This window comes from Schistocerca serialis, chromosome 7 (genome assembly GCF_023864345.2).
Source record: "Schistocerca serialis cubense isolate TAMUIC-IGC-003099 chromosome 7, iqSchSeri2.2, whole genome shotgun sequence".
NCBI lineage: Eukaryota > Metazoa > Arthropoda > Insecta > Orthoptera > Acrididae > Schistocerca > Schistocerca serialis.
Genome location: NC_064644.1, coordinates 42780039 through 42794591, shown reverse-complemented (window position 1 = coordinate 42794591; position 14553 = coordinate 42780039). Strand labels below are relative to the sequence as shown.

Genomic DNA, 14553 nt, shown 5'->3' with positions numbered 1-14553 from the left:
TTATGCCCACTCAAGTGAGTTTGAACTGAATGTTGTGGAACTGGGTACAGAATTGCTGTAATTATGTGGTTTTGCCTTTATCCTCACAATTTTGAGTAGACAGAAATCTCTAAGATTGCTGTTAAAAGATTTCTACCAGACAATAAAAAATAATATTAATGGCCAACAAAAACATTAGTTCTCAAGTGACCACCATGAAGATGTACTGGCAACACAGACAGGAGGAGAATTAGTGCTGAAGATATTTCATTACTAATCAGTTTTTTAATGTATAAAATGAAAAACAAATAGTAGTTTTAAATTGTGTAACATTTTTTATTTCCATCTGCAAGCTATGATAATAAATAAATCATAATACAGTCCATAATCATCAGGTTGTTCAGTGACTCTTCTTCATACATTTGTATTATTGTATCTGACTATATATTTACATCAGAACTCAAAGAATAAATGAAATTTGTTGATGTTTACATTCATTTGGGATATAACACTTATGTAAATGACAGTTTATAATATGTCAACAACAAAAACACAAAAATTCACATTTTGCATTATACAAGTTGTAAAACTTTGTTCCACTAGAATTTTATTCACATAACAGTATCAAAATATAGGGTGTACAAAAAGATTGTATCACAGAGGACAGTTGTCAAGAAGAAGATGTCATCAAAGTATTTTCTGCTAGGTATACGACAAAAATTAATTTTATGCAAACTGAACTGATGGTCATTAACTGTGAAGATATAAACAAAACATGACTAAAATCTGTTTCATATAAACTAAACTCTGAGTTGTTAACTGTGTTCCAGGCAATATAATATGCTGTCAAAAATTTTAAGAAAGGAATTGTTTTTAAATAACCAGACATTTTAAATAAATTCCCTAGCCAGTATAGCATAAACATAATTTCTCAATTTTCTCACAGGAATCTTGGAAAACATACTACCAGACAAAAATTTCTACTGTTTCTCACTTTCTTAATAAAATCATTATAGCATTCTCAAACAGGTTGCAGAAAAACAATAATAGGATCCTCTGTAACTGTCACCAGAATATAGTGGAAATACTGTATTACAGTGAAGCCATGACTCCAAAATCTTTCAAACTGTGACATATGAAACACAATGTGGATATGAATTATGTAGGATATAAGTAACACAAGATTGGTAACAATTTTCTATAAATAATTTGCAGATTGAAAATACAGACAGATGTACGATTTATCCATGTGCATTTGAAGAAATGAAAAGAGAGGAATGTTTCTGATACAGAATTTTATCTACTATATAATGTACTTTAGGACATTGGAAGCATTGATAATGTAATAAAGTGAAAGCAGAGCAAGCAATAGTGAATGTAGTTATGGACTGTAGTTCATTCATATTTTTCTGGATACCATGTTATTAAAGATGAATTTCTTTGCTCTTACTTTGTCCACGTAGTTTCAGAATGAATGAGGATACAGTCTGTGGGCAGCTAGGGATCAGCTGTGGAAACATAACTAGTGCATTACTGCAGGACTTACAACTCATCCCAAAATGCCATATGGCAGTGTCAATAGGTAACTGTATGTCTTCTATGGTGGAATTATATGCTACACAAATATAATCTGTTACAGATTAATTGAAATTTGTACTTGTATAGAGAGTCTTGGAACTGTTATGATATCACTTTTCTATATTAAAATGTGTCAAAGATATTTTACAACAGTAAAAGCAACATAGATGAATTCACTCTTTGCTTGCAGCTATGTACAAGAACTCTGTTTTAGTGAAAGATGATAAAACTCAAAACTCCAAAACAAAAGCATTTGGAAAGGAGAAGTAATTTCATTGTGTTTAAGAAGACCAGTAGTCAGGCTAAATAAGAGTACATAAACATACTGAAAGCCAATAAACGATCATTTTCCACAATAAACGATAATTTTTCATTATTTAGTTCTGTTCTGAAGTAAAATTAACTGAATTTTGTATGTGGCAAAATTGCTGACAAGTGAAAGGGCACTGATAGGCAGTGGCAACTCTATGTATCAGGTTTGCAAATGTGGCCACTTTTGAGTTGTGTACTGCTGCAGCTCTGAATACAAAACATAAATGACTGACCATGTTGCGTAGTCATCTACAAGGGATTCAAGGGATATTTTTTTTGGGTGGGGTGGGGCGGGGGGGAGGGGGGTGGGGGGTGGGGGGGTTGAAGAGGGAGTGCTTGCCTGGCCCTTCCCCCCAGAACCAGAATATGAGAATATGAAGTACAGAGTTTTTATTCATTACGAAATCCATCTGTAACATATATTGAGTGTATAACCATTAGCTCCATGGGATATGAAGCTCTTTATATCATCTATAAAATTTACTTCTTGTGGTATGTCGTCTTTAACTGATCAGCTTGTTTATCACAGAATGGAAGTTTCAGAGGCTGCCTGCCTCCCATCTCCCTCCCTAAAATGTCTGGAGATGATGGTGCTTGAATGACTTCTTTTGTACAACAAAACCAAGAGAGATGGACACATGTTAATTCATCATGGTCCAAACTGATGTGAATGTAAAGCAAAAACTGGCTTTTTCTACTTCTTAATGCAATTTAGTACCAGAAAAAAATTTGACTCATTAGGCATTCAGCTTCAATATAAATAATGTATCTCACTGGAGACCAACCTTTCCTAGGTTCTTTGGGAAGAAGATAGGTGTCTGATGACTGGAACTGCTGCAGTAAAATAACATGAGTAATCTAGTTACCTTTAGCATTACACAAGAAATAGATACAATACGATGTATGCTACCCCATATTTTGTTCCTCTTTCAGATATTTTTACAATTACTTACATATACTAAAGGATATTTATACAAATAGGTTATATTACACAAGTATTTTTAAGAGCTCTTGTTTGCAATAGAGTCTTCACTATTATGTTCATATTTACTTTGTACAATAAGATTACATACCATTTTGTATCACTTTCTTTGGAAAGAGAAAAAGGTATACTGGAAAATGTCCCCACGGTACCTCATAATCCTAATATTTACGTTCAATAGAGTCCTGTGATCTAATATTCATAACAACTATCTTTTTTCTTGGGGGCTTATTTTGTAAGTGATGTGTCACATACTTATAGCTACTCTGCTCCCTCATAATACACAACTATTATGGAAAAATGACTAGCATCTCTTGTTGTTGCTCTCCATGCAAATGAGAACATACAACTTATATCACTTTGTTATATTTCACTTGCTTTAAGTGGCACATTTCAAATAAATAGAGATTTATTTATTGCCATATAAAGATGTGCAACTTTTTCATTTTGAAAAAACAAAGCTATCAAGTTACCCTTCAGAGCATCTGATATGTAACTGGTTGTGGCATAGAACTTTATCAGTTCTAAATATTCCACAACATTAAAGGACCCAACAATCATTTCATATAAAATTAATTAATTCATTCATTTCATTGTTTCTTTAAAATACTTCTTACAGTTTCCACATAACGTTCAGTTCTTAGATCTTTTTAATCTGCCACGTGATCTCATTCAACAAGTGTTTCACAATAACTGTTATACAGACTGTCTGGAATAGCAACATAACTGAATAAACACAAAAGTAACAGAACAGAGAAGAGCACAAATTATTTGTAATTATTTTATCTTTGATTTTGCTAATACTTAATAGTTTTTACTGGGTGAGTAATTAATATTGTGATAGGTACCTGGATTTTATGGCAGTGTTATGTATACTGTCACAAAGCTGCTAAAATCATTGTTGTACTGCAACCTGTTTCAACAGTTTACACCATCTGTCCAAATAGTTTACATCATCATCTGTCCAAACTAGATGCAGTATAATAATGGTCCTGACAGATTTGCACTGGTATAATCCACGTGTCTTTTATAAAAGCTGTGGAGCATCATTTAAAAAAGATTGTATACATCTTATGGATGTAGGAATAGAATGACATTTTTTGGAGATTTACTACAACCTGCTTCAAGATGATAAATTATATATCCGTTTTTATCTTTGTGATGAATTTCTGCCTATGTGAGATATAAATGTTGAGCACAATACTGACAGTGAGTTAATTTTCCAGAAAAAAATTCCTTTGTCTGGTTTGCAATATGAATGGAATGCTATAACTCTCACACAGAATATATTATGTCTTTTTACATTTAGTTAATATGTATCATAAATGCAACAAAATGTTGGGAATAGTGCATGTGTAAGGTCAAAGTGTTGTTTCATACTCTTGAAGGACCACAAAGGGTATATGTGTGTTCAAAATGCCAAAAGCAAACACAAAGGTGGACTCTGAACTTGTACGACACAAGCCCCAGGTACATCAGACATCACTAGGTACCATCTAGTGGACTTCAGAATTCCAGAGACTACCCACGTTTAGCCTCTCAGCAGCCTGCCTCTCACTGCACGACCACACGAGCGGGGGCAGCTTACATTGCACAGGAACCCAAAGTGCAAGCAAATCAGTTCGTTGATTATTTTCACCTTGTAAATAACACTGGCACTGACACATTTCATCCTGTGATATCTATTTGTAAAACATGTTTGTGAGCAGGCCAAAAAAAATCACCAAGCACCAGTTACACAAGTAAATTTATGAAACTGACATTTCACACAAGTGTCGATAATTCGTGTGGTGACACAGCTGTGCTGAGGTCTAGAGTAGCCACAGGAACACCCGGACTCACACTACCACTCGCTTCACGAGGCAGGCCAGAGGCAACCTTGGAAAGATCCACTGACGGTGTGGGGGACGTCGGCTGGCGAAGCGACGGTTGGTGTTGGTGCTGTTGCTGTTGCTGTAGTGCCAAGGCACGAACTGCATTTGTCTTCTCCTATAAACATGAATAGAAATGAAATGTTACACTAACAGGTGGAATTTTCAAAACAGAATTTTTATTTCTTACATTTGAACTTACAAATGTGCAACTGTGATATTCGTATCTTGCTACCTTTTATTTAGACTAGTTTAAAAAAATGTTTAAAAAAAAATTGTACAACCAGTTTCGAGTGAAATGGGTAACAATTTTAATTAACATGCATTAAACAGTATTCCAGTCTCTGAATGTGAAAGACTTTTGGGTAAAATCACACTCAAAGTGAATGTTCACTTTGTCTTTGATGGTACTTTTTTTTTTTTTTTTTTTTTTTTTTTTTTTTGCATGATTACATAAATTTGGATCAGTTCATTTGACAGAATTTTAAGTGAAAAAAATTGTGGCATAAGAGCGTATTATATCTTGTAGGCATGAGGAAAAGTGGGTTTTGAATGATGCCAAAATACTGCTTCTTGCATGAAGAAAATGTTCAACAAACTGACAAGAAACTGAAAGTGACAAGTGAGGAAATGGGTAAAAATCTATGACATTGTGTTGGAAAATGGCTGAGTACAGATTAGAAAGTGACCAGATCTGAGTATACATTTGAAGTAAATGGGTATATGACACCCTCCATAAATATTTGGGTTTGAGGAAGCTGTTGGCAAGGTAAGTACCATTACCAATCAGAATGATCGAAAGTGCAATCACGTCACTGAGTCATTCAATCACTGTGTCATTCATATGTGACTTTCCACATCATAAATGAACACACTCAGGCATAAAGAATGACTTAAAATACAGTATATAATAACAGTGCACCTTTAATGGCCTGCTTCTAACGGTTTATTATAACATCTTTTAATCATTTACAACAAGTGGGATGTGTTACTTATTGAGGGTACCTTACCCCACATCAAGAAAGACTACAAATCAGCGTTTTACATAATTAACAAGTACATCAGCATCTTATAGAATTGTTGCTTTACTAATGCTGTCCACCTTATTTTCACCAGATACTTCATGTTTGGCAAAAATTATGCAAACCTGCGAAGTATTATTGGAAAGTAACAATCATTATTGAATAATCAAGAAAGTATTTACAGAAGTAAAGGGTGGACAGACTCCATCTTGGACCCTATGCAGGGAGCCAGAACTTGTGTGGGTTCAAACTTTCAACTGTTTGCTGTGACCAAAGGTTTTTCAAACATAATAAATGCCTGTGAGACTGTGAGGTACCACGTCAGATTGCATCACTGGAATCACAGTCCTTCAACAACAGTTTGTCATCTTTGGACAGAGATTTTGGCTGTTGACGGTGGGCCCCCAGCAGAATATACATTGCCACAAAAAAGCATGGGGGCACAAGGTACGCTGTTCTCTTGGTTCATCAAGAGCTCCAAACTGTTGCTTGGTTGAATGGTCAATTCTTTTTCATCACAATAAATGTTGCCTTGCTGAAACATTGTAGAGAAGTAAGTGCAAAGACATAATAGTGAGATGAGATGTATGAATTATTGTCTCAGGTACATGAAATTTGCGGTTTTCTAGATTTCATGTCAATATAAATCCCTCTATTGTCTCAAACTGCTGCAAAAAGTGCTGTCTTTGGACAAGCTGACATACAGATTGAGAAATTACTGCCGACATGCAGATAAAGCTGGCAAAAAACTACAGGAATAACACTCATTGTACTTCATTAAATATTTTAATATGTTTGACTTGTTGTAATCAATTCCTATTGCCGTCACTGGATAAGTATGTCTCTTTAAATTTGTAATGTGTTTTCCATTTTTGTAGCACCGGTAAGCTATACAATGTGCTGTTGTAGGTTACTCGTAATTCATTGAAAATTAGCATTCTGAATAATATGCAACTAGAAAGAGGACTGAATAATGTACTGAGAACTGAAGAGATGGAAGATAACTTATGTTTTGATGTTGTCTTAGTCAATGGGAATAAACTGATGAGCCAAAACTTGATGACCATGGCCCACCAGAGACTGAGTCACGCCTGTTGGCACTGTGGACATGTGGCACAGTAAGGGAATTATAAGAGCTGAGCTGAGGCGAATGGGGAGGCATTCTTGTGATAGCACTAGCCACAAATGGAGAAATCCACTGACAAAGGGCAGATTGTTAGGGTCCTGCACCTGGGGATGAACAACTCGGTAATGGCACAGTTGGCTGGCCGTTCGCACGGTACAGTTGTGAGAGTCTACAGAAAGTGGGTGAAGGATGGCAAAACTGTTAGTAGCTGTCAAGTTGCTGGACACCCGTGCCTCATCACTGCATGTGGAGGGCAGAGGCTCGCCCGTCCTGTAAAGCAGATTTTATGACAGTATAACACTAGTGCAGGCACAAGTGTTTCAGAGGACACTGTTCACCAGGAGCTTCACAGCAGGTGATCGCTACATTTTCCATTTTGACCCAACAACACATCATCATCACCATCATCGGTAATGATTGTACTAGGAGCCATATCATCAAGTTTCAAACGTGGATCAGTGGAAATGTGTCACTAGGTCCGATGAATCACATTTCTTGTAATACCAGGTCAGTGGTTGTATCTGGGTACACCATAATCCAAGCAAATGGCTGCTTGAATAATGCACCATGTTGTTCACACCAGCCAGTGGGGGAGTCACATGGTTTTCTGTGGGACTTGGGGTAGTAATTGGAGACACAATGACAGCTGTGGACTGCACAAACATTACTGCGCATCCCTTCATGCTTGATGTTTTTGCTGATGGCGATGCCGTTTTTCAGAAGGATAACTGTCCATGTCACAAAGCCAGAAACATGCTACAGAGCTTTGCAGAGCATGATAGCAAACTCATGTTGATGTTTGACCACCAGATTCAACTGATTTGATTTCCTTTGCACCAAAAGTTTGTGTACATTGACAGGCCGCCATTAGTTGTAGTAGTTCAATATCCAAATATTCAACAACTCTGTAATAGTCACCTTCTGCCCCAGTCAACCACTGCTCATAGATATATCAAACATCTGGTTTCACTTCTTCTGTAAAGAATGATAAAAGGTTGAACTTGGTTTTATAACTTAAACACTTTCTATAACGAAAGGTGTGTTACTGTCAGCACTAATATCCTTTTTGTGTGATAATCCGAGGCCCTTATTTTCAGTCTCAGACTCTATTTTAGGGGGTCATTGATTGCTCTCCAGAATAAAGAAGGCCTTAGTGTGAACACTACGGAAGAAAGGAAAGACGAAAAAGAATGGGAAGTTAGTGAAGAAGACCTGAAAACCACAATCAAAGGACTCAGAAATAACAAAGCCCCAGGGGAGTATGGAATAACATCAGAATTAATCAAGGAGGGAGGTGAGAGCTTACAAATAGAGATATATAAACTGATCCAGTTGATATGGGAGAAGGAGACACTGCCAGAAGAATGGAAATTGGCTGTAATATGCCCAATACACAAGAAGGGAAGCAAAATGGAATGCGGTAACTACAGAGGAATCAGCTTGTTGAATGTAATGTATATGGTACTGTCCATCATTATCCTCAGAAAATTGCAACCATTCATAAAGAACAACATACAAGAGTACCACACTGGCTTTCGGCCAAACTGATTGACAACAGATCACATTTTCACACTACGACAATTGTTTGAAAAACATTGGGAATACGATAAAGATATCTACAGCCCGTGTGTTGATTTTCAATGTGCATATGACAGCATCCACAGGAATAGCCTATACAATGCAGTGTGGGACTTCAGAATCCCTGAGAAGCTAGTGAAAATGGTGCAAGCTTGTATGGAAGGGTCAAAGGCAGCGGTACGTTTCCGAGGAGCCACATCAGAAACATTCAAGATTGAGACAGGCCTCAGACAAGGGGATGCTCTGTCATGTGTTCTGTTCAATGCCATCTTAGAGAAAGTAATAAAGGAGTGTAGGCAATAGAAGTGGGCTGGAGTAGAGATGGACGGTAACTTCAATTGTCTCACATATGCAGATGACATAGTACTGTTAAGTGAATCAAAGCACGAGTTGAAAGAAATGTAGCAGAAAATGGACAATAATGCACAGAAGGTAGGGCTCAAAGTGAATTGAGACAAAACAGAGTTCATGCAATTAGGAAGAAGACAAGAGCAGGTAGAACTTCTTGAGACAGATGGCAAGAGGTTCAAGAGAGTACACCAGTTCAAATACTTGGGATCTTTGTTTACCACAGACAACATAAAAATGGGCATCAAGGAAAGAATAGCAGTGGGAACGAAATGCATGCATTCCCTCAGAGAGATGCTTGGCTCTAAATTGATCTCAGTGAACAGTAAGATGAAAATCTACTACACAGTGATATGCCAAGCAGTAATGTATGGTTCAGAAACATGGAGCATGACTAAGCAAGAAAGGGAAAAACTATTAATATTTGAAAGAAGAGTAATGAGGAAGACATGGGGACCAGTTTTAGATAAGGGAGAATGGAGGAGGAGGAAAAACGAGGAAATCTACCTTCTGATGCGACAACCAACTATCCTACAGAAGATACAGAGCAAAAGAATACAATGGGTGGGCCATGTAGCCCATATGCCAGACAGGCAAAGATGGCACTTGCCGGTAAACCAAACACCAAACGCCCCGTGGACAAGCAAGGCAGAGCTGGATGGACAACCTGGCGAAGGACCTAGCAGCCCTGGGAACTGCAGACACCTGGAGGAACCGGGCACAAAACGGGAAGGAGTGGAGACAGTTTGTGGAAGCAGTGCGTGGCGTGCAGAGCCTGTGATCGCTGAATATCTGTCTATCTATCTTATTACATCATAATAAATGAAAAGCATCAGCTTGCTTTTGTTCTACAATATTACTTTTATTGTAAACCGGTTTTCGGCTTACAATAAAAGTAATATTGTAGAACAAAAGCAAACTGGTGCTTTTCATTTATTATAATGTTGTTCTACCAAGAACCGACGGAAGATTCTGTTAATATTATTACATCATCTTGGAAAACAGAACAGTGTCCACTAGCTTGTCCTTTATATGGAACTTTTAAAAACTTTAGGGTGCCCTCCCAATGCCTTGTAACATAATATTTTCATTGTCACAGTTTATACCGGATGATGGAACTTTTTTAAGTGTTCCAAAAGTGGCCATGTATGCAATAAAATATTGTTGATTCACCAGTTGTGGTGTAGTTTCTTTGTTAAGCACAGTGATTATAATGTTTTTGCACATCAGTGTAAGTAGACACTGAAATATCTACTGACTCAAATGATTATGTATACAGGAAATGGAACACAATCTTAAAAAAGGTATGATTGTCTTAAATATCTATAAAAAGTAAATACAAAACAAGAAAGGTGGCCACAATATGATATAGAAAGTCACTCTCTTACAAGGAGTGAATTGAGAATAAAAGTATTGGAATGCAGCACTGCTGATACGACAACAGGGTTCAAATATTCTGTCAGCTACTTCCATTTTTGTGGTCAGTGTTTACCTGGCCATTGCCAGGTTGGGTCCTTCAAAAGTTTACCCAAATTCTTATTCCCTATTTTCATCAGATCGGCTGGTACAGTGTGTGCAGAAATTGCTTAAGTAGCATTTAGTGCTCTCATGATACTCATTTGAAACAACTGACTAAATATTACTTTAATCCCAGATTTGCATCATTTTCCAGTCACAACTGGATGGACTGTCTCAATATTACGTACACACATACGAGTTTTTTTTGTTTTTTATAAGATGTTTAAAGAAAATTGTTCACCATAAGGACATATAACAGATAAAAGAACTTTATTTTTGTTAGTCATTTTGCTCACTGTTGAAAAATTCTCCAATAGAGTAGATTAGATGCTGTTTCAAGTCACATGCAATTTTCCTTTTGAATAATTCTGGTGGCAGACGTTGCACTTCCTGAGGCAGCCTGCTGAACATTTTTGTGAGCAACCATTGGAAAACAACACATACTGGCTGAAAATGGTCATTATTTGTATCCGCGTGAATACAGGCTTGCAATACTCCAATCTTTTGCTTGAAGTGATGATCCTTACAGCATTTTTTTTTTCAGCATTAACATGCCCTTGCAACATGAGGAGTGTCCCTGTAACAGCAGGCCACAATTAATGTGGCTGTGAAATAGTGCATAATACAATGATGTAAGGTACTGGTCAGTTAATACAACCATTGGTCTCCCCATTGGGACAGCTTGCAGCACACATAATCTTTTTGCTCATTCATTGATAGTTTGTTGTCAGTCATGGAGCCCAGCAGTTTGGCAGCCTCCACATTATCCTGGCATGCAACAATGCTGAGGCTGCATATCAGATGGTGCATTTTTTTCTTCATTTTTATTTTATTTTTCAGAAACCACTCTTTGATGTTTTTAAAAAGCACATCTGTTACTTCTAGAACCTGTGCAGCAGTTTCTCCTGTGGCAAAGAGGGTGGTGTCATCAGGAAACTAACATGTGGTTGTTAAGGCCTATGTCATTGACATGAATAAGAAGCACGGAAGATCCCTAGTGTATGCCAAGCTCCAATTTTTGTTCTTAGGAGATTGCTCCATGGATTGATGCTACTTGCCTTCAATTTGCAAGGTAAGATTGAAGAATTGCCAGAACAACATCTTTCACTTATTAAGCTGCATCTTGTACGAGATGCAGTCAAATGCCTTGCTAAGGTCACAGAGTATCAGCACCACATTTTCTCTGTCCTCAAAACCCTACTTTTCTTTGTAATTAAATCCAATGCTGCTGTAAGTGTTGACTTTATGCTGTGTGTCCTGGAAGAGTCTATTGTCTTGAAAGTAACTTAGTGTATGGTATTTCATCACAGATTCCATAACTTTAGCTAAATGTGGGATTATTGAAATCGGTCTAAGAGTGTTTACTTCACATGGCTCACCTTTGTTGTAGACTGGTACAGTCTGTACCAGTTTCGGAAATTCATGCATGACACCAAACGGTAAACATTTGTCGATTTATATGGTTGGTGGCTGAGCAAGCTGCAGCATAATTTTGTTTGGGACTGAGCAAGGCAAGGCTATCTGCACTCTCTTAATGCTCGTATGAATTCACTATCTTTACAATGTCCATCGGATGCATTAAATTCCAGTTTTAAATAGTGCAACAACTGGAATTTTGTATATGAGCTATACAATCTAAGCCAGAGTCGGGAATTCCACTGACAGTATTTTTCACTATCCTAACGAAGTACTGATTGAAGATATGAGAAATATAGAAATTTAAGGCAAATTCCAAGATGGCCTACGAGTGAGATCACAAGTATTTTCTTCGTCAGCTAAAATAACTTATTTAAGAGGAAATAGCGTAAATTTTAAATTTTCTTCGTGTACTTGCTGCACTGTCCGTTCTTGCCGCACAACTGAGTATTAACGTCCAAGCAGAGCTTGTTCTTGAAAAAACGTAGGGTTATCTGAAGTCCCGATAATCGCGACATAACAAGAAATTTTGCGTGACATTAAAAAAAAAAAAAAAAAAAAAAAAAAAAAACAGCTGCTAGTTTCATCAGTGTCTTTCGTCGCAATAAAAGTGTAATTAACGTTTCTAAATCACATTTAACTAACTCACTTCGTACTGTTTACTAGTTAGATAGATGCGATCTAGACGTAAATTTTGCAAGTTATAAACATTTAAAAACCTAACCATACACGCTTGATACGTAAATTCTCTAAACGCAAAGGTAATTACTAATTCATTCTTCTGTCATTGTATCTCTAAATCAGTACAAAAACAACAACCGCCGCACATAAGACCTTTGTGTCGTTATTTGTTTACATACATCCAATCTTGCATCCTTGACAAATTTAAAACATTCTTTAAACTTACATTTAAAACATTGTTTAAGTATTCCTTCGAAACTGACCATGAGTGAGAAATGTGGGAGCTTTTATAGATTAGTGAGTAGAAGGATTTGTTGCTAGTCTCGTAGGAAATATTTTCACTGGGGGGTGGGGTGGTGGTTCAGTGGGGAGAATGTTGGGAGAACAGAAGAGGTTCTCTCCTGGAACTGCATCTAGGTTGGGAATAGGAAGCGAGGAAGGAACTTATAGCAGAAAATGTGCTGCACACTTCAACCGAGGCCAAGAGGCCTAGGCGTGTACAAAGTGTTAGGAAGAAGAAAGTGCTGCTGGTAGATAGTAGCTGTGGGTGAGGTGAAGGCCCTCAGTTACAGGAAAGTTTAGGGGCAGTGTACCAGGCCACCAGTATCTCCAAACCAAATGCAGGGCTAAGTCATGTGATAGAAGACTTACGGTCTTTATGTAAGGACTTTATAAAAGTGGGTGATAGCGATGGTGGGTGGGGTGGGAAACAGTTTGGACAAGGATGGGGCATATGACATAGGTGGTGACCTGAACAAGATAGCTTCCCTGACTCACTGCACCAACACACACTTTCTTGAGCTGTTCCAGCATCATAATCAACCACACCATGATGGGGCTGTGAGGCGAATCAGTGTGGGGTTAGGGATGGCTCTGAGGGCAGCCAACTTTTCTCAAGTTTCTCTGGTGCCTGTCGGAACTATCAACAGGTGGGGTTTCACTAGGCATGGCCTACACCGAAACAGGGCTGGGAAGGGAAGATTGGTACAGTTGATACACACAGGTATAGGCGGTGGATCTCGGGCCACACAGGGCCAAATACCTATTGTCATGGATAGGGAAAGTAAGTCTTTTTTAGGATAAATCCAGACAACAGGTTCCCCCACCTAAAGAGTATCTCCAGTAGTTTAAAAAATACTGAAACAATCACTCACAAGACAGATTTTATAACTCCAAATATCACACATACCAGATGTCACAAAGAAAAACAAACAATAGGAAAGAGTAAAATGGGGCATTTCACCGACTTAAAACATCATGCAATCAATAAAAAATAAAATACAACTATTAGAAGTTGAGCTCCAGTCTAGTAGTTTGTGTTACTGCGCACTGGTGCAGAGAGACAGAAATCCAGCATGTAGTGTTATCATCATATGAAAGGGCAAACTCTTACTGCAGAACTGGTTCAAGGGGTGGAAGATCATGCATTTATATCAGAAAAGGAACACAGTTCAAATCAAGACATGACCTCAGTAAAGCAAGCGAAGACAAACACTTTCAAATATCAGCTATTGAATTCACAGGGCTTGATATCACCAAGAAATTATTCATTTTATGTGTGTATAGATCTTCCTGTGATAGTGCGGACACTTCTTTCAATATATTAATAGAAGTTCTAGATAAAGTCCCAAGTACAAAGGTCAACGTAATTCTGTGTGGGGACATTAACATCAACACTAATATCATAAATGAACCCAGCAGCACCCTCATAAATATGCTTCAAAGTTTTGGCATGTCATTGGTCAATAGTGCAACAAGTGTTACTACAGTGACTGCATCAGTAATTGACCATATAGCCACAAATATGGACAGGTAAAAATATGATGTAGCTGTAAAAGATCTCGGACTATCAGACCATTTCTGTCAAATAAGAACAGTAAAACCAGGCATCGAATCATTCCCTAAAGTACAAGCCTACAAACAACATCTGTCAGAAATAAAAATAAAAGATTTTTCATAGGAATCAACAAAACAAAGCTGGGATGAAGTGTATAAGGAAACCAATGTGAATATGAAATTCTCTAAATTCTCCACATTATTTAAATTGAACTTTGAAAAGGCATTTCCAAAAGTATGCATGTCTGTATCAACAACTCACAAAAACAGATGGATAACAGCAGGTATTAAGAAGTCCTCCCAAAC

The 14553-nt window shown here is 37.4% G+C and overlaps 1 protein-coding gene across 1 annotated transcript in view; it reads right to left on the bottom strand.

Moving 5' to 3' along the window:
* Nucleotides 1–2176: 2176 nt before the first annotated feature.
* LOC126412627 (uncharacterized) overlaps nucleotides 2177–14553 on the bottom strand; it is a 165234-nt gene continuing 152857 nt past the window's right edge. Inside the window, exon 7 of the mRNA XM_050082304.1 lies at nucleotides 2177–4840. Within this exon, the coding sequence (XP_049938261.1) occupies nucleotides 4616–4840 (225 nt within the window). The 3' untranslated portion in view covers nucleotides 2177–4615. The remainder of the gene's footprint in view (nucleotides 4841–14553) is intronic.